This window comes from Astatotilapia calliptera, chromosome 8 (genome assembly GCF_900246225.1).
Source record: "Astatotilapia calliptera chromosome 8, fAstCal1.2, whole genome shotgun sequence".
Classification (NCBI taxonomy): Eukaryota; Metazoa; Chordata; class Actinopteri; order Cichliformes; family Cichlidae; genus Astatotilapia; species Astatotilapia calliptera.
In genome coordinates this window covers 24573216-24594955 of record NC_039309.1, presented here as the reverse complement: position 1 = coordinate 24594955, position 21740 = coordinate 24573216, and the positions used below count along the sequence as shown (strand labels likewise).

The window sequence follows — 21740 nt, the reverse complement described above, 5'->3', positions numbered from 1 at the left end:
TCAGCAGAAGGAAAGAAACGGAGACGGAGGATGTGATGCGGGGGAGGGCCACAGAGAGTTCAGTGGCCTGTCTGGCCTTCCCCTCGACAAACTCGGCTGCGTCCTCGGGACCTCTGGGAAATGTAGTGTCACTGACAGACGGAGCTGTTCTTTATTGTTTCGGGCTCATTTGTACATCCGCCAGTTTTCCACAGTTGCACAAAGGTGTGTATTAAACAGGATCCGATGGCGCAGTGGTTCATTGCTCGCGTTAACGCGAAGAAGACCACGATAAAGTGTTCAGGTTACACTTCACATCCCACGCTGCTTGTTGCTTCATGCGCAGGCTCTTTGAGCGAGGACGCGGAGAATGAGTGGAGGGAGGCTCTGATCTGGGCTTCAAATCAGACATTTTCACTATGAATTGCGTTTGTTTGTTTGATAAAAGTCGCACTTTTTGAACTGGCCGAGCCTACAGTACATCTGCTCACACTGCAGGATTTATGTGGCACTTCAACAAAGGTGGTGGAAATCCTGGCAGAGAGACGCCGAGAAGTTCTTTGCTTTTGTAATTTTGGGGACAGCATGCCGCGAGACAACAAAACTCCTCTCATCCAGAAAATAGCGAAACAAGCCTATACGACGTTCAGAGGCTTGCAGTCGTCTGCCAACGGCGACGTTAAAGTCGTTGAGGACAAACTTAATGGGCTAATCTCCTTAGTAACTGCCGTCAGGGCTTCCGACGTGAAAATTGCTCCTCGGAAAACCAACTCGAGCTCCGGGGCAGCGGAGCTCCAGAGCCCCCCGGTCACCTACATGCACATTTGCGAGACGGAGGTGTTCAGTATGGGTGTGTTCCTGCTGAGGAGCGGCGCGTCCATACCGCTTCACGATCACCCGGGGATGAACGGGATGCTCAAGGTTTTTACACCTCTGTGTTCAGCTAACGCCATTTAAGCTAACTAGTTGAAGCCTTAACTAGCTGGACGTGTGCGTAACATACCTTTAACTTTCCACTCGAACTCACGTAGGGTCAGCAGGCTAAATAACTACGGTTAGCCCACACCTTTAAATACTTGATGGGTGGAGTCATTTATGTCCTTTTTCCAACATGGATGCTGCGTTACACCGTTTGGTGCCTTTCTGATACAGTCAGTTGTGGGCCTATTGTAAAGAAATGTAATTGGTGGCTGTGGTCACAGCATTTGTAACAAGGAACATAGAAATGGAAGTATTTTACTGACAGACAGAAATACATCTGGTGCTGGAGCCAAAGCTCTTCCAGGTCAGACTTCAGATTTGGTGAGTGTGATCACCTATATACAAGCAGACGTTTTGCTCTTCTGCTGGTCTGGAGCGTTCAGGTGTGCACTAACACAAGTTCACCTCGTAGTCAGACCATGCAAAGCTCAGGTGTGAAAAACCCAAGAGCTCCATCTCAGATTGTGCAGGCCTCAGTTAATAAGTTATATGATACAGTTCATGTCAGTACAATTGGGGAAAAGTATGGCTTTTTTGTATGACATGGCACTACAGATAAGTCGTGTGTGAATAAACCACAATGTCCTTTGGACAGACTAGTTAAAGTAGTGATGTCTGCTAGAATGCACAGTGCTACGTTCAGTGAAAACAAAACACAACACATCTGATGTTGCAGCCAGAGGACCTCGGTGCAACCAAAGCACAGCTAGAGCTATCTGTCTGATAGCTAAAGCTTGACCAAAATTGCGTCATACAGACACTGTAATAAATGATATTTTACACAGACTGTGTATCTACTGTATGCAGACATACATCGTGTGGAAGGAGAAAAATCATAATGTATTACTTTAACATTTTGAGGTATTTGGTAGGAGACAAAAATCAGCATCTGCTGTACAAATCTACCAAATCAAATATTTGTGAATAAGGGAGCAGCCAAAAGTAGCTGTTGCTTGTTAAATACTCAGTATGAAGATTGTTTTTAGTTTGGGTTTGTGGTTGTCTTCTACTAGAAGTGTCAGAGTGCACTAATTTGTTTGTTATAAACGCTTTTAAACCAAAAAAGCCAATTGCAAGTTGTTCAGCTCCTGTGCCTGCCACACCAGTGATCACCCCTCCACCACAGTTGGTATGAGGTGCTGATGTGGTGTCTTTGGTTTTCTCCAGTGTGGTGGTGTATCTTATAGCTAAACATCTCCATTTTGGTCTTATCTGTCCAAAGGATGTTGTTCCAGACATCGTGTGGTGTGTTCAGATGTGCTGACATTTTCATAATAGCGAGATGGGGCTTTCTCCTGGCAACTCTTAGAATTAGTCAATACTTGTTCAGTCTATTTCTAGTTGTACTGTCATGAACTAGCATTTAGCATATTAACGCAGGCCTTTAGAAGCCGAGATGTTTCTCTTGGGATTTTTGCACTTTCTCTGAGGATTGCATCGTCTGATCTTGGAGTAAGTTTAGTGAGACATCCACTCCCAGGAAGATTGTGTTATTAATGCGATCGCGATGCGGGGCGATCGTGGCTCAAGAGTTGGGAGTTCGCCTTGTAATCGGAAGGTTGCCGGTTCGAGCCCCGGCTCGGACAGTCTCGGTCGTTGTGTCCTTGGGCAAGACAATTCCCCCGTTGCCTACTGGTGGTGGTCAGAGGGCCCGGTGGCGCCAGTGTCCGGCAGCCTCGCCTCTGTCAGTGCGCCCCAGGGTGGCTGTGGCTACAATGTAGCTGCCATCACCAGTGTGTGACTGTGTGTGTGAATGTGTGGATGACTGGATATGTAAAGCGCTTTGGGGTCCTTAGGGACTAGAAAAGCGCTATGCAAATACAGGCCATTTACCATTTAATGCACATCTGAATGCTCCAGACTAATATACTGCCAAACTGTCTGCATGTATAGAGGTGTGCACACGCAGGAGCTCCTGGCTGCTACTGACCTTGTACCCTGTACCCATAGAAGCAGTAAGGACAAAAACACGGCTGGACACGGATCCATTCCAGCCAAAGTAATCAAAATAACTGAGTACATGTAAAAATGACCTAATACATGTAATTGATTACAATTAGCTGTCGCACCTGTAGAATATGAGCTTCTGTTCACACATGTGACTAAACAGTTATAATAGTTACATGAATAGTTATTTTAAACTGGTTGGATTCCCAGCATGGACCTGGCTTTTAAGTATAGTCCCCACATTGTTAAGGTCGGGGCTTTAGGAAGGCTATCCAGAAGCTGAATGTTCTTAACTTCTGGCTAAAGCTATTTGCATATCTCTTTGTCAGCAAGTAACTAGTTTCCATTCTTGCTAACTTTTTCCTGTCCTGTGGTCCAGGTTCTCTATGGAAAGGTGAACGTCCGCTGCTTTGACAAGCTGGAGCAAAACCTGGCTGTAACCACAGTCCCACCCGTATTTGACCCCCCGGTACCCCCACTGCAGATGACCTCCGTGTGGCGTGCCGTGCTCCGCTCAGTGGTTGAGTACTCAGAGAACAGCGGGCCATGTCTCCTCACTCCTGTGCGGGATAACCTTCACCAGATCTACGCAGTCGATGGGCCCGCCGCCTTCCTGGACATCCTGGCTCCTCCGTACAATTCAGATGATGGGCGAGACTGTCACTATTACAAAGTCCTGCAAAGTGCACTGGAAGATGAAACCGATGCAAAAGGTCACCAGGAACAGCAGGGAGAGAAGGGGAAGGAAGAGGAGGTGTGGCTCTTAGAAATCCCTCAGCCGGAGGATTTCTGGTGTGGTGGGGAATCATACCCAGGGCCTGCAGTCTCTGTGTAATAGAAGCCTGCGCTCGAAAGCAAACACACTACAAAGCATTACAGACTTGTTTGTTCTGCCATCTTCCAGAAGGAAAACCAAAAATTGAGTCATAATCACCTGGAAGTTACCTGGACTGACTGCCTTGCTCTTGGTTAAGGATAATATATTAGTGCAGAGGTATACACAGGCTTAAACTGACTTAAAGCCCTCCTGGAGTCAGGACAACTGAACAGCCTTCCACAAATATCCCTGTGATCCCGGGGAATTCTCATTCCTAATATGGTGTTTTCCTTCAGATCATTATGTGGCCGTGTACACTGATGAATGTTATTAGCAACACTTTGTGAATGGTGGGGTATCATTAGGATCTCTGCTGTGCTGCTTGTTGTTGGTCTCTGCTGCAGAGAGCCTCCACATTGCCAAAGCCTGCAGCTCTCCTGTCTGCCTTATATGTGAATAATGAATGTACACTTATGAAGAAGGCCATGTACCCACTCACTGCACACATTATATTTACGCTTTCTTTTTATTCTTTTCACTTATCCATGACATGCTTCCTAAACAGGTTTGGTCAGTTATTAGAGGAAAGAAAAAAGCCGTTTTTACAAAGATGGCTATGGCTAAGTGCTGGAAATGGAAGATGTATTGGATAACTTTAATATTTTAACCATTTTCACTGTCTTTGACGTGAATCCTACGTATGTCACCTGAGCTTATGCCTGGAATTCCCTACGTTTGACTCCACACACATTTGTGTCAGTATGACCATGATGCTGTTACTTTGATGATGAATGTATGTGGAGCAATAAAACAGATGAAGATGCTCACAAATAAAAAATGTCTTTTATCGTTAATAGAGTTTAAAATCTGACGAAAGTTACTATATTTTGGGAGGAGGGTGGGTGCTGAGTTACTCAGCAGAAACCTGCCTGGCCCTGTCAGTGACCTGCACCACTGACAGTCAGAGTGTAGTCTGCAGTGCTGATCCTGAGGGAAAGTGCTGTCAGCTGTTGATGGGCTGTTTTGACCCAATCAACATATTGTATTTTTCCAGAATGCCTGCAGAAACTCGTACTGTCCTGGGTCAGTGACCAGGTGTTTTGAGTTGTTGTATCGTTATTGAACTTTGATTTTGTCTTTGTTTATCTTTTCTCGTTTTGGTTTCTGTTTCTGTGTTCCATGGTTGCTGTTCCCTCCTAGTCAAGTTATGTTTCCTGTTTTACTTTGAAAGTCTGTGTCCTATCTAAATGTATTGAGTTTTGCTTCCTGTCTCGTCTTGTCAATAACTCCCAGCTGTGTCCTCCTTCTATGTCTCATTCCCTCGTTATCCCTCTGTGTATTTAAGCCTTGTGTTTGCCTCTGTTAGTTGCTGGTTTGCCTGTGTGGTCTCCCTCCTTTGTCTTATGGTTTCCCTCCGTGTCTCCCTGCGTCTCTGGTTTTGGCTTCAGGTTTGTTAGTTTTATTCTCGCCTTGCTGTTTCTGTTTGTTTTCTCCTACCTCTTAAAATAAAGCTCACTCGCATCAAAAGTTGCTTCCTGGGTCCTACTTCCAACCTCCACTCGTCTGCCACTGCCGACGTGACACGTACAGTATTTTGCAATATTCACAAGCCACTCCTGATTTTTCTTATTCTGCTAGGGAAAGTAGAAGCATATGGAAAATAAATAGAAATACAGTGTATAAACAAAAATAATCGCCTTTATTCTTCATCATGGTCTGAACTCTTCTAGCGAAGCTTTCTAGTAATTTCTCTGAGTAGTCTTCAGGAATAGTTCTCCAGACTCTTTGAAGGATATTTCTTCTTTGGATGCCTTTTTGCTCTCTGTCATCCCATGATTCTGAGGTTCAATTATGTCGCACAAAATCATAACAACAGTTGCCTAACGGTGCTTAAATTGTAAGTTAAAGACTACAATAAGAGAAAACAGTAAAAATGAGCGATGAGATGACCCGCGTTGGGAACAGTGGGAGATAAAACACCATTTTTGTTTCCCTTTTTGTTCTTCGTGACAGCCAACCTTACACTGAGAGCACTACACAGATTCTACATTCCAGCAATATCCACAAATATTATAGACATATAATAATAAACACCAATAAATAGAATGTTTCTATATTTTAATATAAAGCTACAAATTTAAAAGTCCACTATAGATAACCTTTTGATAAAGGTGCATGGTGAACAGTGTGCATTAGACTGTGGAACAGTGAGAAATGCTGACAGTAATGTTAAAGTCTCTACACCCACCCACTGGCGTTAGCGAGTCGCGTGCCCTGTGGGAGGAATGATCTCCTTGGTCTGTCCGTGGAGCAGGAAACCAACTGCAGGCTGTTAGTGATGCTGCTCCGCTTACTGCCCGCTGGTCTGTTAGGCTCTTCAGCGCTATGCAAACAGAGGAGGCTGCCTTCCTCACCATTCTGTCCAGATTCAAAGTGTCCCTCTTCTCTGTGCAGCCCCTGAAGACCATCACTAACTCTCTGGTTTTGTTGGTGTTAAAATGCAAGTAGTTGGATTGACAGCGTTCAAGAAAATCTTGGATCAGTGTCTTGTACTCCTCGTTGTATAAATTGTCTTGTTTAAATAATTGTCTGTCAGAAATCAAACAATGGTTAAATGACAATTTCCTTCAGTTAAATGCAGATAAACCAGAAACTTTGATTATTGCACCTGATCACATGCTCTCAGAAATTAGGCAGTATCAGTTTTTTAGACCCTTCATTTCAGTCGAGTCTCAGAAACTTAGGTGTTGTATTTGACAGTTCGATGTCTCTTGAGAAACACTCTAAACAACTTGTCCGCAACTGTTTTTATCATCTAAGAAACATTTCTAAACTCAGGCTACTGGTGTCAAAGGCAGAACTTGAGATGATTACTCATGCTTTTATCTCTTCTCGTTTGGATTATTGTAACGGTCTTTTTACGTGTCTTAACAAATCAGCTCTGGATCGCCTTCAGTCTGTACAGAATGCAGCGGCAAGACTTTTAACTGGTACAAACAAGAGGTCACACATTATTCCAGTTTTGGCTTCTCTTCATTGGTTGCCTGTAAATTTTAGGGTTCATTTTAAAATTTTCGTTGTAACTTTTAGAGCTCTGCACGGTGAAGCTCCCCAGTATATCTCTGACCTGTTGAAACCTCATGCTTCATCCCGAGCACTTAGGTCTTCAAGTCAGAGGCTACTGGTGGTCCCACGTACTAGGTTTAAAACATGTGGGGATCGGGCTTTTCAGGCACCGAGGCTGTGGAACTCTCTGCCGTTGCCTTTACGCTGTCTAGACTCCACTGACTCCTTTAAAAAGCAGCTGAAGACATTTTTATACAAACGGGCTTTTAATTCATTTTGACTTGTATGTCTGATCTTATTGTGAAGCACTTTGTGATTTTTATCTGTGAAATGTGCTATTTAAATAAATTTTACTTACTTACTTACTCGTCGTACTCCTGGAGCTGACAGTAACAGTAATATAGTGTACAGATTCCCAAAAGGAGGGCCTGATACAATCTAGTGATGGCTAAAGGTTACTTTGTGTCTAATAAACGATCACGTTTTCTTTGCTATAGTCAGCAGCTTCACTGACGTAATCTGAACACAAAGCAGTGGAATATTTCTCTGTGCACTTAGAGCCCAAGAGCCCCATTGTGTAAACTAAAAAACTTTGTCCTTAATTACTATTAACATAAATATTAAAACATAACAGAGCAAACAAAAGTTTCTAAAAGACTAAAACGGAGACAAGAGCCTCTAAAGAAGATGTTACTGTAAAACTAGTCCCCTGTGATCGGAGATACATCCATGTTATAAATAAAAAGATGAACTGGTTTATCGATAGTAACTGAAACACGCACACATTCAACAGAAACTTTAACAACTCGACAACTTGTAAGGATGAACCAGTTAACCGATTAACAGTGTCACCTAGCCACTGTCAAGTTATATCTCAGAAAACAGATATAGCATCTCCCATGAGGAGGCTTTAGAAGCGACTGGAGATTAAAAGAGGAAAAGAATCGTTTGTATTGGCATCTCTGACTTATAAATTGTTTATTGAGCAGTTGTTTCCTTTTTTGGTTAAAGTCGATTGAAGGAAGTGTTTTCAGAAAGAAGCCAACAAGTATGACTAACGTTGTTATGACTCTGACTCTAAAACCCAAATAAGGAAAGGGATCGAACTGTTGTTCACATCACTCTTGGATTAGGGTGAAGTTTTGTAAACTGTTGAAGAAGAATCAAATGATGTGTTTCAGTTTAATCTGAATATATTATACTTTTATAAGCAGTTTTTAAAGCAAAGCCTTTTATTTGGAAATACAGGAGCACACTTCACAAAAATAAAAAAAGAATAATGGTTTTATGCATTTTAGTATATTAATATATATTTTTTATCATATTTTTATATGTCATAATAGTGGGTGAAAAATTCACACTGCATCTCACTTGTTACCTTCCTGCTGCTTTTTCCACATCTCACAAACACTTTGTTTAATGTCAAAGGAGATTACCAACTGCCAGGGAAAAATCGCTACTGAGGGTTTGAACTGTGACTGTGATTGTTGGAGTCACTATCAGAGGCTCAGATAGGCCAGCAACTTATCAGCCATACGCCCTGAAAATGCCGAAACCATTTTGGCAGCAATAAAATAAAATAAATAAAATAGTAGCTGCCTGTAAAAACTTTCCTGTAAAAATTTCTTGAATGATTTTTACATAGTCTACTGCACCATTAGGCACCTGCAAACACAGGTGGATAATTATTGAAATTTTGTGCTTGATCTACTTTTAGAAAAAATAATAATTAAAAATATTACATAGATATTTCATTTAATGTTTTCATTAATATTTTAATTGGTTGTGATTCTGAGGTAATGTCTGTGAAGGTTCTCATCCAGGTCATCGTAGTCTAAGGAGCTTGGAAAGAAAAGCATCTGAACTTCTTTAAGTTGCTTGAAGACGTTTCACCTCTCATCCGAGAAAGTTCTTCAGTTCTAAGGTCAAATGGTGGAGAGTCCCACATTTAAGCTCTGTGGGAGTGCCACGGGGGAGCCCATGGCACAGCCATGTTTTTGTCTGTAGAAGCCCTCGTTGTACTTGAAATATGTAGTGGTGAGGCAGAGGTCTAACAGTGTGCAGATCTGATCGGGTGTGAAGTTGGTCCTGTCCTCCAAGGAGCTGTCTTCTTGTAGTCATTTTCTGACAGTCTCCACGGCCTCCGTGGTGGGTATGCAAGTGAAGAGAGAGACTACATCAAAGGACACCATGGTTTCATCTGGATCCAGGGTAAGTTTCTGGACCTTGTCGGTGAAGTCGGTGGAGTTCTTGATGTGGTGTAGGGTGTTCCCCACAAGAGGTGCCAGGATGGTAGCAAGGTGTTTAGCAATGTTGTAAGTGGCTGAGTTTATGCTACTGACTATGGGTCTGAGTGGGACAGCTTCCTTGTGGATCTTAGGAAGTCCATAGATGCAGAGTATGGCATCCCCTGGGTAAAGGTGATGATATGTAGGGCGGTCAATGGTTTTGTCCTTTTCAAAGTCTTGAAGGCAAGCTATAACTTTCTTTTTGTAGCTGCTTGTGGGGTCTCGCTTTAAGGCTTCGTAGGTATTGTTGTCACTGAGGAGTGTAGTGATCTTTGTATGGTAACCCGTTGTGTTTAGAACCACGGTGTACCTTCCTTTGTCAGCTGGTAATATGGTGATGTTGTGGTCTTTGCTCAGGAAGCGACGGCCTTCTTTTTCTTGTACTGTGAGGTTAGACGGAGGGACTGGAGCGGGTGGCAGAAACTTTCATCCTGATTTGCTCTGCTTCTGTTTGTGATATTTTATCAGTCCGCATGGCTGTTTCTGTGGCTGTGATGAGGTCCACTATGGACAGCTGTTGAGGAGAAATGGCAAAATTGAGTCCTTTGGCTAACACTTTCTTTTCAGGTTCAGTGAGAAAAGTTCTTCACCCATTTTTCCTGACTGCTCTCAGGTGTGTGTTCTTCTCTGTGTTGTGTAGGTTCTGACTCCGTAGTAGAGCAGGGAGATATGGCCAAAAATATTTATCACAAAATAAATTTGAAAATTTGCTATAACGATATAACTGACGATATAATTGATGGGAGACAAAATACTTTACAACTCCACAGCTTTATTAGTGAAAAAAAAAACCATCAATGTATTTTCACTTAAACAAGCAGCTGTTTTTTATGTGCATTAAAGTTATATAAAAATGTAACAGTGCAAATTCCTCGCTGACAGTTTAACCAAAAGGCATTTCCAGTGGAAACTGGCCGACACATCCTCAGCATAACCATGTATAATTTCCACAAAACTTAAAAACAGTTATACACACACAACACGGTAACATTATGTTGAAGCACAGCACGTATCACTCCGCGAAGCTCCGCCTACGATAGCCGTAATGCTCCGACAATCCATCAAACGCTGCGGCTTCGTAGCTCAGCAAAGTCGCACTGAAACATTTGACAGATTTTTGAGCGCCGTGTACATAAAATCATTTCGAGGTCAGTAAACACAACCAGAGTTCATACATAAGGCACACGGGATTATAAGGAGCTCTGTCGACTTTCAGAGAAATCAAAGGATTGATTTTAAGTGCGCCGTATTTTCCAAACAACATGGTAATAACGACGGCCCGCTAGCATGCGCTACCAAAAATAGTGCTTTGTTGTGTATCTGACAGACGAAAGCTAAACCAGTTGCACACCAGTGAAGTTACAGCATTTTTACAAACCAGTTCTGGTTCATGGTTTCACTCAACGATCCGCTTTCACCCTTCTCATTCTCCGTCGCCGCCATACTTTTTCCGCCATGCGCGTATGAAAACAAAGGCACTGCGCCTGCGCGTTTTATTCTATATTTATATTTATTTTATTCTATATTCTATATTCTATCGCGATATCTCATTTTCTTATCGTTGCCCAACATTATACCGGTATTACCGTGAACGGTATGATATGGCCCAGCCCTACTCCGTAGTGAATGTTTCCGAAACGTTCCTCTCAAAATGTACGACAATATGTCCGTGAAGGTTCTCAGTCATCCTGGTCATCGTAGTCTAAGGAGCCTGGAAAGAAAAGTGTCTGGATTCTGAGGTAATGTTCCTGATGCAATAGAAAGCACTGACTGGTAAACAGCAAACTAAAGAGAGCCACTAGAATGGTTTAAGTTACTCCTGTTAATACAAAAAATATGAACACAGAATTCCATGAATGAAATTAGACACCAGGAGCAAACAAGGAAAAGGAAGAAAATAACACAACAAAATGACAAAGAAAAAGGGAAGGACAGAATAACACATGAAAACAAATGTTGATAGAGATTACACTTCATTTATTCATTTGATCAATTATTAATTCATTTTTTGCAGAGTAAAATACCAGTTTGAAAGCTACTGCATGTGCTGATACAGTGACAGTACAGTGGTTTGCTCAATTGTTGACTGCAGAGGGTCACAGTTAAAAGTTACATTGACAGATTTTTTTAAATGCGAGATTAAGAAGCAGACTAATGATCAGTAGGCAGCAGCTCATGCCAAGAAAGAGGAGGTGGAAAGGTGAGTAGACATGGAGTAGAGATAGTGAAGATGAGCTGAAATACTTGGGCTCAACCATCCAAAGCAATGGGCAGTGAACAGGAGAGCTGAAGAGGAGAGTGCAGACAGGGTGGTGTGGGTGGAGATTAGTTTCAGGGGTAATTTGTAACAAAAGAAAGCAGCAAGAAGGAAAGGGAAGATTTACAAGATAGCAGTGAGACCTGCTATGATGTATGGTGTGGAGACGGTGGCAGAGTTGATGATTTTCACAGCGACTGACCAAGATGGAAAGACTGAGACAATCTGAGAAAATCCCGAATCAAACAGCTCCCTTTGAGCAAAAATCTTCCTTCCCACTTTTAAAAAGAAGAAACTGCCAGTAAAGGCAAACTCATGGAAAGGCAACCATCCTCTGCGACCTGGTGACGGGAGAAAGACTAGACAAAAACCACACTGTAGAGGAGAGATTAGTAATAATTCATGATGTGTAATCACACGGTCAGTGAGGAAGAAACACCCAGTGCATCATGGGGAGCTCCCAGCAGCCTCCACCCACTGCAGCTTAATTAAGGGACCATTCAGAGTCACCTGATCCTGCCACGACTATGTGCTTTATCAAAAAGGCTGGCTTCACTCATTCAATCCCAAATCCAACTTAAAATCATCCAACTCACATACAAGGCCTTGAAAAATCAGGCCCCATCCCATCCAAAAAGCCTTGTAGTACCTTATCAATAGAGCACTTTGCCCTCTGACTGCTGGTTTCCTTGGGGTTCTTACAGTAGTTAAAAGTAGAATGGGAGGCAGAGCCTTCAGTTTCCAGGCCCCTCTTTGGTGGAACGAGCTTTCAGACAGACACACTCTCTACTTTTAAGATTAGGGTTAAAACTTTCCTTTTGGATAGTTAGGACTGGATCAGGTGACATGGATCGCCTCCCTTATTTACGGTGCAAAAGACCTAAACTGCTCCCATGATGCCCTGAGTGTTTCTTCTTCACTCAGTTTTTTCATTTAATATGCATTTATACACCACTCTGCATTTAATCATTTCTTCTGCAGTGCGTCTTTATCCCACCTTCCTACCCTCACCCCCAATCAGTCGTGAGAGATGGCCCCGCCTCCTCCCTCAACCTGGTTCTGCTGGAGGTTTTTTCCTGTTAAAAGCAAGTTTTTTCTTCCCACTCTCACCAAGTGCTTGTTCAGGCGGTTGTCTGTTTGTTGGGGTTTTCTTTGTATTATTAGGGTCTTTACCTTAAAATATAAAGGGCCTTGAGGCGACTGATGTTGTGATTTGGGACTATAAATAAAAGAATAATATAAATTTTAAAAAAATTGAACTGAACTGTTGTAATGAAGCTAGAGTGGGCGTGAACGTTCAAACATCTTTCACTTCAGTTTAGTTTTATTCATATAGTAACAGTTCAGATCAATGTTTTTTATACTGTAGAGTGAAGATAGGACAATATTATAGAGAGAGCCTGATCAGCTGATCACCTGTGAGCAAACACTTGGTGATTGCAGGAAGCAAGAACTCCCTTTTAACAGAAATAGGCCTTTGTCTGAACTAATATCAATTAGGCAACCATCACCATCCTAACGAATTTGTAAAAGTCACTGGGAGCTAATGGTCACACTACTATACTGACCCATGTAGAAGCATATATGCATTTCATGTTGGCTAACATTATATCATAACACAGCAAACTGAATTTACTATAAATAAACCCATAATTATTATTTTCCTTACATTTCCAAGTAGATGAAATCAAGACTTGAAATATTACTTTTGGCTCTCAGCTTTTGCAGACTTCGGTTTTTAGCTCAAGGTTTCTGGGTTTGTCCTCTAAGAGTGAATCTCAAAAATAATCACAGTACTGTTAGCTTTCATTCATGTACGTATTTGGCTACATACAGCAAAGGAATGTGGGTATGCAACCCATGCAGATGCGTTTGCATGCAGACATGCAACAGATAAATAGACAACAGTTAAATGTTGACGCTCACCACAAAAGAGAAAAGGATGAAAAACACCAACGATCAAAAACGCAGTAAGGGCCAAGAATAGCACAAACAGCAGCCCGAAAACCGGTTGTTCCACGTATTTTTGACGCTGCCCCCTACAGACAGACAGCTAAAGCATACTGTTTGCAAGGCTGTGCGTGTGTCTGTATGCCAGAAAGTGTTTGTCCGTATCACTTTCTCGCATACAACTTTACTGCCAAAGTAGAATCTGCAATCGGGTTTTAGTGAAGTCACTTTATATCCTTTATTTATCTGCGTAAAATGTGTCATTAAAACGAAGAGCGCAGCAGTAATGGCAACAAATTTAACATCACAGTTTTATCAGGATAAATGGCCAGAACGGACTCGGGTACAAGAGACACTTTCAAAAACAGGTCATTTCTTTATTTCGTCTCAATTCCTGTTGACTACGCTCGATTTATCAAAAAAGAGAAAAAGAAAATGTAAAACAAATATAGAACACTAAGAAATATCGAAATCACTTTTTGCCAGCCGATCGTCTCAGACTGAAAACAAAGAAAGAAAAACGTAGAAGACAAATTGGACAACCCAGTCTCAGGTTAACTTACGTTCAGCTTTACACAGAAACAGGTAGAAAGGACGGTGTGCGGCTGCGGTCTGCTTTTCTGCTTTTACTTCATATTTTTCTCATTTTTCTGGACTTTCAAGGCAGTCAGGCAGGGGTTGGACATAGTTGCATTTTTCTCATTAGTAAACAGTATTTTTATGGAGTGTGTACAAAATTATTTCGTGAATATAGTCTTAAAACTGTAGTTTTGAGAAAACAGTGCAAAATTTCAACCAATATCTGAACATGCGTAACATTAAAATGACTCTTTAGAAGAATTTCACGGTTTTCATGAAATCGTATATTTTCATTAATAGAAGATTCTTTATTGCCAAGGAAATCCCTTTACTTTGAGAGAAATCGAGTCTATATGCCATCTGAGGGGAACGAGAAACCCGAATAAAATTGTGTTTTCTCTCACTACTTCTCAAAGGCACAGCAAACAGCAGTTTTTCCTTAATACGACCAAAATTCTGAAGCATTTAGTACTCTACATCGCTACATACTGTTTATGATGTGTAATACACACTAAAAAGCCTCAAGTAAAACAGCCATAAATAATTCGGCTCCACCACAAGTGAAAAGAACCACATCCGGGTGTTTATTCATATACAGACATTTGGTAAATGGAAAGGAAACAGGTGACCGCCGTTTTCCCATTGCTGAGAGGCGTTTGCTTCTGATTCACAACAGATAATAATAATAAAAAACACGCACACACACGGAAAAATAAACATTTGAAGATAAATAGGAGACCCATTAAAAAATATTTATTAAAGTTTGTAAAAGTAACAGTTTGAAGGAGCAAATTAAACACAATTTACTTTATATACCAAAGCTTTTTATTATTATTATTATTATTATTATTATTATTATTATTATTAATACTATTTTTTCTAGAAATGCTGGTGAATAGGAATTCCACACTGATCAATAGACCTGAAGTCGATTAGTCTCCGTGATTCCAAAAATAGTTCTTTAACTATTCAACTAACAAATAACCCCAGAGAGTGAACTTTCGGATTAAATGTCTTTGTTGCAGCACTTGTAAAATGATTTCATTTCATGAATTGTGTGGAAGCATCGTTCGTCTTTGTTGTTGCCTCTCATAAACATATATTTCCTCTTAGATCTAGTTCATTTTTAAAGTAACGAACCGCATCAAAGTGGTGTGAGATGTAGATGTTGTGCGCTTCGCATGTTTTGTCTAAACTTCTAAAGTTTGCGCAAATGCTTTGTTTCACCTTCGCTGCGTCAAAGGACGGACTTGTTCTGCTGCTGTCGGCGAGCGTAAAACAAATCATTTGCATATGATAGCCTGTTTGTAACCTGATGTGACACCTAAATAAAAACTGAGTGGGCAAAAGTCTGAGTCAGAGATGCCATTGGTGACGCAACGTGGGATTTACCCGTTAAAATTTCCAGCGTCAACAGATCTTTTTAGAATGCAAATAAAAAGTATCGTTCACTACTTTCAGCGCAGTGACCCGGTAGGTCTCATAAAAGCAGCTTTCGGGTGCTGCAGATTAGAGCAATGAACCAATCGGACTCTACCGGCTGTGTTTATCATTCTGATCCATTTAATAAGTCTCAAAACACACATCACAACAACAACAGCGACAACAACAAAAAATCAAATCAAATCAAAATGGTCAAGTCGCTATGAGTCAAACATTTACACTCCAACATGGTTTAAACATTAACCACAACTGCTGAACAAATGGAGTTACACGAGACAAAATGCGTACAAAAATAGAATGTCTTCCAACTTTACATATGAAAGGACAAATATACATTGCGATAGAAGCGTCCTTGAATCAGTATGTGTACAAAAAGACACACAGCAAGGCACTAAAGGGAAAATTAAGAGTTCCACAAACATGTTAAGATGAATTCATTGTCAATTTAATAACTTAAAATTGTTTAATTTCTTGGAAACGTTATTGCAGTTATTTCACATTCGCGCACAAAAGCTGGGCTCTTAGTTAAGTGTTGGCTAGATTTTATTTCATAAAGTCCCTTTCACATTACAAATGATCTATTAATTTTGTATGAATTGTATTGGCTTTTTTATTTGTATTTTCAATAGACTGTGCAGTCAAAGTGCATTCGTGTCAGTCTTTCACTCAGTTCTGCGGCAGGAATGGGAGAATGTGCGTATCTGCGCACTACTGCACAAAAGTTCTTGTTTATTCCCATCCTGGTGATTGGACCGCGGTCTTCAGTTCACAATAGCTGAAGAACTGTTCTGATCGTACCCTTCTTTTTTAGGTTTTCTTCTTAGTTCAGTTTTAGTTCACACTGCCTCGGTGACAGCAAAGCTTTCCACGGAAACCTACGAACAGATCCCGTTGGCTGCGCTGATGCCGCCTGATAACCGGTCCAGTCCGGAGCTGCTGGATGAGGAAGAGGAGGAAGAGGAGACAGTGGAGGACTTCCTCTCTTTCTGTCTCAGGTGAATTTTTGTATGTCTCTTTCTCTCGTCGCTCCGAGCAAACTTGCGGCCGCAGAAGTCGCAGGCGAACGGCTTCTCTCCCGTGTGCGTACGGATGTGAGTGGTGAGGTGGTCGCTGCGGCTGAAGTTACGCATGCAGATCCGACACTGGAAGGGCTTGTGTCCAGTGTGGATGCGGATGTGTCTGGTCAGTTCATCCGATCGCGAGAAACGCCGGTCGCAGCCCTCCGCTGGACAGGGGTACGGCCGCTCATGGATTGGTGTCTTGCTGGGTCTGTTCGGGTACTTTCTGGGTCGCAGGATTGGCCGCAGGGGCAGATTCTGTGGGCTGTACGCAGAGGGGAGCCGCGGCGCCCCTCCCTCGGAGGCACCACTACCCGGAGCCCCCAGAGTAAAGTTCCTGATAGTGTTCAGGGGGGTCAGAGGTGGAGGGACACGGAAGGTATCAAGAGGACAAGAGCCAAACGGTTTCCGATCCTGGATGCCTGCCGTGTGCATGTCCCGCTGGCAAGTCGGCTGGAAGAAGCCCGAATAGTCGGGGATGATGGGGAAAAGCCCTGGTGCGTCTGAGCTTCCGGGCTGCTTGGGTGACGAGTAGGAGGGTGGAGGGTAAGAGGCGATGGGGCAGGTAGAGGTGGACAAAAATGCAGAGGGGTCCTGGTATACCTCCCCACAGCCGGAGGTGGAGTAAGGAGGCGGGGGTGAGTACAAGTGGTGGTGGTGCTCTAGCTCTGCCTGGCTCTGAGCCGCCATGGTGCAACTCAAATTACCACTGGAGAAGTGATTGGGAGATCCTGAAGAAGCCGGGGAGGAGGACGCTGAAGAGCAGGGAGGAGGAGGAGGAGGAGGTGGCTGGGCCACGTTGAAGATCCCCGAGACGATGTTGATCACTCCCTCGGGGTTCCAGTTACCTGGATATTGAGAGTCGATGGAGAACTTCCCCATGTAGGTGAAGGTCTGGTTGCGATGGGCTGCAGGCTGCGAGAAGCTGCTGGAATATGAAGAGAGGTCCAAGGAGCGTTTTTCTGCACTCATGTCTGCGCCCATCAAGCCATCTGCGGGGGGAAACAAATCAGAAAGCATGATTCATTAACCTCTTCACACTAGACCGGAAAGTGGGCTTTAAGTGACAGAGAGCAGGTGCATCTGTGTTCCGTTACGCACGGACTGCGCTCCTACCATCCCAAACTTCTTAAGTACAGCACTCCAAAATTTAACAGAAATGTGTCCGTGTTATTCTTTCTTGCAGTCATTTGCGAAATGTTGAAAAAAAAGCAGTTTTTTATTGTTTTGTTTTTGGATGTTGGATGTATAAAATGTTTCTCACACACACACACACACACTGTTTTCTTACCTGCTGCCACATTAATCTGGTCGTAATGCGCGCCCAAGTCGTTGTTGGGGAAGATCGCCACAGAGGTCGGCAAACTGGTAGCAATGTCATCCATGGAGTAGACGCTCTCGGCATGCGCGAACCCTCCGAGATTCACCGGCACTTTCTCCAGAGTTTTAGCCGTCATTGTAGAAGGATCGAAGTTAGCGCGTCTCCTTGCCCTCTGTCCTGTTCTTTCTGTTCTTTACCTCAAAGCTTATCACAAATAGGGGATATGTAACCCAGCCACGCAGGGGGTCACCACTGCATGTCTCTGTCAGTCAGCGTGTGTTAAAGGATGAGCTCCGTGTTCTTCATATGCTCTGATGATCGAGTTAAAAGGGTGTAAAGTAACGGGAACGGGGGCCCTGACACTAGTATGTATATATGGGGAACCTTTTCAAAACGTCATTAACCAAATATGGAAGTGGGAGGGGTAGTCGAAGAAGAACGAAGAAGCTGATTGGCCGGAAGGCTCCATGACGCTTTCAAAGGGAATCTCTTGTCAATGGAGAGCCCGTTGCTCCAGGATAGATAAGAGCGACTTTTTCCACCTGCTGCAAAATTGCAACAACCTGCGCAGAACCTGACAGCAAGAGCACACAATAAAAAGCGCATGCAGCCCTCACTGATGCACCTGTCTTATCATCGTTTACACGTTTATTCTCGCGCATATGCTGTTTAATAGCGCTCTGCGATCAAAAGAGGAGGAATTCCGGTCTCAGGCGTAACCCATATAAGGTTGAATCCGGCACGAATGGGCCCACCCTCCATGTTCCATATTTGGGTTAGATTCCGGAAAACGATCATCGGAAAGTGACGAGTTTTACCGAGCTGAGCATTATGAGAGTGAAAGAGGGAGAAAGACACTGAGGCATAACCACAAACAAATGAGACGGACAGAGGGGTGGAATTTACTTCTTTGGTAGACGGGCTGCATGGGCACGGAAATTTCTGACGCTCTCATTTGACTATGCTCTAGGAAAGACTCGATTTAGTTCACCGAGGAGTTAACTATAGTAATTGAGAGATATTTATAGAAAAGGAAAAGGAAGCCAATATTTATAGAGGCAGCGGTTATAGGTTTTGTGAAATAACCACACACACGGACCACGAGTTTACAGTGGTACACATACATACTCTTGCATTTTTATCAGCATAGCGCCATTTTTCAATGAAAATAGCAATTGGGCCAAAATTTAGTTTAAACAACTGGGACGACACAGAGTGTGTTTATTAGTACTCGTGAAAACTGCATGCCCTCCTGTGGCCTCTTTAGGAAGTGTGCCTTCTCTGGCTCTTCCTCTCTCTCGCACACACGCGCACAGAATTCACAGACCTGTTCTGATCTTGTAAAGTCCCTTCGTGGGTGGAGAAAGTTGACAGACAGAACGCAGAAAATATCGGGCACCTTTAGTGGAATAAACTTTCCACTGTGTGTGTTGCATTGTACAGATACATTGCACAGTCACTACTGTCTTGCTGTGATCCAAATATAGGCCTGGCAGTGACCTCAGGCTGTGAGACGCTTGAAAATATTCTGTAATCATCTCAAAGAAACCTCGAACTGACCCTGCTGGAAACCAACAAAGAGGCTGATGATGAGCTTACCAGATCATTGATCCATATCTCACTGCTAATATTGGATAAAGAGTGATGTACACTCACAATAATAATGCTTAACACCACTATGAAATCATTCCAACAGGTAGTCAAAACAACAAATCTCATGTATGTTAGGAGAGGGAATTTAACCAGGGAGTTGGTACAGAGAAGCTAATGAGGGAGAAAATAAATAAATAAGAATAAAAGTGCCAGAGTTAGAGGCCTCTATGCTGTATTCACACACAAACACACACAGAAACAGGAGCTGGCCCACTGGTGCAGTAGGGCTATGTTTTAAAAGTATAAGCTGATGGAGTCAGTGATAATTAATGATCTCACCCGACTTACTTGACCTACTAATGCTGTTTCACTCAGTGCCCCCGTCATCATCACTGTTGCTGCTACTACAGTTTTCATATTTTTCAACTGCTGCTGGCACCGCTTACACTGGGAGTTATAAATGAATGTACTGTCCAGCCTGCTGCTAGGCTTTGTCATACTGGCTTTTGCCTGTTGTCTAATATGACTTCAGATATAGGCCATTGAAAATCCTTAATAAGCGTTTCAGTTCTCCATATATGGTTATTCAAAGTCAGCACTGTATGTGTCCCAGCCACTGTCTCTGTCAGGTTTTCAATTCCAACCATATTATCGTTCTCACAGCTGCACACTCATCGTCTCTCTCCACCCCACTCACACACTTTAAACAGCCATATATTTGCATGCACACACCCAACTCCCACACAGAGAAAATATGTGGGCTACAAAAGCAAACTGTATCCAGTGTGGGCTTTGTATTGATGACTGTGACAGTTAAACAGACAAGGAAATTATTGTATATTCTTGCATATTAAACTTGTGACAGTGATATAACCTGAGTGGTAAAGTCTACAAGTTATCTAACAGGAAGATAATGACAGTATGATATAATCAGAAAGGTATACGGTCCACAAGCTCAAATCTCATAAATAAAAGCAGTTGTCAAAGTCACAGAGAGACCACATATGTTTTGTACAGTAGGCCACACAGGTCATAATGTCATGTTTTATCCAAATGAATATATCCTCCAGTCTAATCAAGCAGCAGACACTGACAACCACAGGCACATATTCATATACAGAGAGTATTCGAGGGACAGTACAGGGATTTTCCCTGCTGGGTAGGTGGTAGGTTACAATAACTGTTATATGGTGATGTCAAAAGTGAGCGGTGACATACTGTGCTAACTCGAGATGTTTACCATATCACACTCCCATGAGTTTTCAAGATGCTGTTAGAAGAAGATGGTTTTGGTATTTCCAACAGATCGTTAAAAGTGTTTTCCAAATCAGGAATTGATTTTTTGTTTTTCTCTGAACTACAATGTCAATCGATGTTAGCATTAAGCAGATTTGACTGAAATTTGTGGCAGTAGCAACCTTTCATGTATTTTAATGTAGTGACCAGATGAGACATTTTATGATGGACAGCACAGCATTTGATCTCTCGTCTCACATTTTGACTGGGCCAAGTATTGGAAAGTCAGCACTGCCAGACTGCCAGGGTTTTATTAACATTATTTCATTTATTTCTCTTTATTATTTCAGATGAGATTCACACACACACACACACACACACACACACACACACACACACACACACACACACATCAACTTTGTGTTCAGATAAAATCACATAGAGCTGAAAAAGAAGACGTTGATCTGACACGAGCGTCTCATGTGAAAGCAAAGCCAACAGCTTCCTGAAGATTTAGCACATGTGCTCGGCCTGTCGGCACCTGTCAGCTGCCTCCAGAGTCCCACATGCTAACCAAGCCTGATAGGACTGCGTCTTCACCTCTGGTCTCCACCATTTGGTTCGGGGGTCACCACCACGGCAGGCACCACCTTGCGGTCGCAGCTCAGTACAGTGACTTCAGTAATGGAGATGCTGAACGTGGTCCAGTCAGACTCAATGTCCCCAGTCTCCCTCTGAATGCTGTTGAAGCTCTGCCTGAGGTGGGAGTTGAAGATCTCATGGACCGGGGCCTCTGCCAGGCGTTCCCAGCGCACTCTCACAACACGTTTAGGTGCACCAGGTCTGTCCATCATCCTCCCCCGCTGCCTGATGGAAAGATTCCATTCTGATGCATTATTCTTTGTTTAACAACACTGCAAGAGTCTGGAAAGTGAGGAGACCAACTGTAGTTGGACTCTATATTGCTTTGTTTCCATTCTTTACTGAATAATAAAACAAGGGAGGCCTTCCTTTCTTCTTACTTAAAAAGACGGAGCTTTGGAAGCAGCAGATCTGAAACCTGTACAGATTACAACAGTATTATTGGAACCCACAGATTCCAGAAAGATTTGTTTTTAGATTTTAAATGGTCAGGCCAAAGGTTAGTTGCTTACCTCGCTTCAATTCCCCTTAAAGGAGCCCAGAGAAAGTGGAAGTGTTGCTTGATCCTTTTGTATAAAGGTTT

At 42.6% G+C, this 21740-nt stretch overlaps 2 protein-coding genes across 2 annotated transcripts; one reads left to right on the top strand and one right to left on the bottom strand.

The window, feature by feature from the left end:
* Positions 1-212: 212 nt before the first annotated feature.
* adoa (2-aminoethanethiol (cysteamine) dioxygenase a) lies at positions 213-5251 on the top strand. Its single transcript, XM_026177553.1, has 2 exons — positions 213-900; positions 3287-5251. The coding sequence occupies exons 1-2, from the start codon at positions 565-567 to the stop codon at positions 3740-3742; spliced, it is 792 nt and encodes a 263-aa protein (XP_026033338.1). The 5' UTR covers positions 213-564; the 3' UTR covers positions 3743-5251.
* Positions 5252-15405: 10154 nt separating this feature from the next.
* On the bottom strand, positions 15406-18018 carry egr2b (early growth response 2b). Its single transcript, XM_026177677.1, has 2 exons — positions 17657-18018; positions 15406-17357 (listed from the first exon to the last, which is right to left on the bottom strand). The coding sequence occupies exons 1-2, from the start codon at positions 17820-17822 to the stop codon at positions 16183-16185; spliced, it is 1341 nt and encodes a 446-aa protein (XP_026033462.1). The 5' UTR covers positions 17823-18018; the 3' UTR covers positions 15406-16182.
* Positions 18019-21740: the final 3722 nt, after the last annotated feature.

Coding starts and splice junctions, on each gene's coding strand:
- adoa (XM_026177553.1), top strand. CDS start 565: ATGCCGCGAGACAACAAAACTCCTCTCATCCAGAAAATAGCGAAACAA. Junction 901..3,286: donor GGATGAACGGGATGCTCAAG/GTTTTTACACCT, acceptor CCTGTGGTCCAG/GTTCTCTATGGAAAGGTGAA.
- egr2b (XM_026177677.1), bottom strand. CDS start 17,822: ATGACGGCTAAAACTCTGGAGAAAGTGCCGGTGAATCTCGGAGGGTTC. Junction 17,358..17,656: donor CCAGATTAATGTGGCAGCAG/GTAAGAAAACAG, acceptor TTCCCCCCGCAG/ATGGCTTGATGGGCGCAGAC.